An 884-nucleotide genomic window follows, 5' to 3' on the forward strand; every position below is an offset into this window, starting at 1 on the left:
AACAGGAATTCATCCCATGCTTCATCTTTTCTTCTCTCCATTTAGTTATTTATTTCAGATGCATTTGCTGACAAATGTTAAGAGATAGATAGAGTTAGACCCAACAAACCAAAATTAGTCGACGAAACTGTTAAAAGATATACAAGGTTAATGAATTTAGCAGTCAGAAGAGAACGTTGAACGAAAAAGCATGAAAAGGCATATGTGGACACATATCGGTGAGAAGCCGTATGGCTGTCCCACATGCAATAGAAACTTCTCTCATTTATCGATTATAAAAAACCATATGAGGACTCATACCAGTGAGAAGCCGTACAGTTGTCCAATGTGCAATAAAAGTTTCAGACAAAGACATCATTTGCAATGTCCACGGTATCTCATGATGACAGGAATAGGCCAATCTTCAACTGTAATATATGCGCTAAAGGTTTCTTGGATAATCGCTGTTTCAAATCACAGAGGAAGAATCATGAAAGAAGCTGAAAGGCCTGTGTAAATTCCTGTCATTTAGCCATTATTTTATTAATAGTAGTGTATTCTGGTTATTATCACTGCTGTTAAATTACTGATGAAATGAAAATCCATATATGAATTTTCCCACTCGACTATATAGAAATAAAATGGGAGTAGATTTTTGGGAAGAGAAAGGCCCTTCTTAATCACAACAGTTGAATTCTCATGTCAGTTCATATGTCTATCTATTCATTTTATTTACCAGTCCATATGCAAAAATCCAATTCAGCGACGATCTCATACCAATGAGTGGCTGAAAGGTTAATCTGCATTCAATGAGAGTTCCAAATTTGCAAGAGATTTGCGAAGACATATACAAACGAATCATATCACAGAAAATTAAATGTGCCTGGCTATTTTTGGTGGAATGA

The 884-nt window shown here is 35.4% G+C and overlaps 1 protein-coding gene across 1 annotated transcript; it reads left to right on the top strand.

Annotated features, from left to right (window-relative positions):
• Positions 1-160: 160 nt before the first annotated feature.
• On the top strand, positions 161-496 carry LOAG_15882 (zinc finger protein; the record flags this gene model as incomplete). The annotated part of the gene is made up of 1 exon (XM_020448976.1): positions 161-496. A coding segment is annotated over one exon (336 nt), but the record flags the coding sequence as incomplete, so codon positions are not given.
• Positions 497-884: the final 388 nt, after the last annotated feature.

Source organism: Loa loa (genome assembly GCF_000183805.2).
Source record: "Loa loa unplaced genomic scaffold supercont3.3055, whole genome shotgun sequence".
Classification (NCBI taxonomy): Eukaryota; Metazoa; Nematoda; class Chromadorea; order Rhabditida; family Onchocercidae; genus Loa; species Loa loa.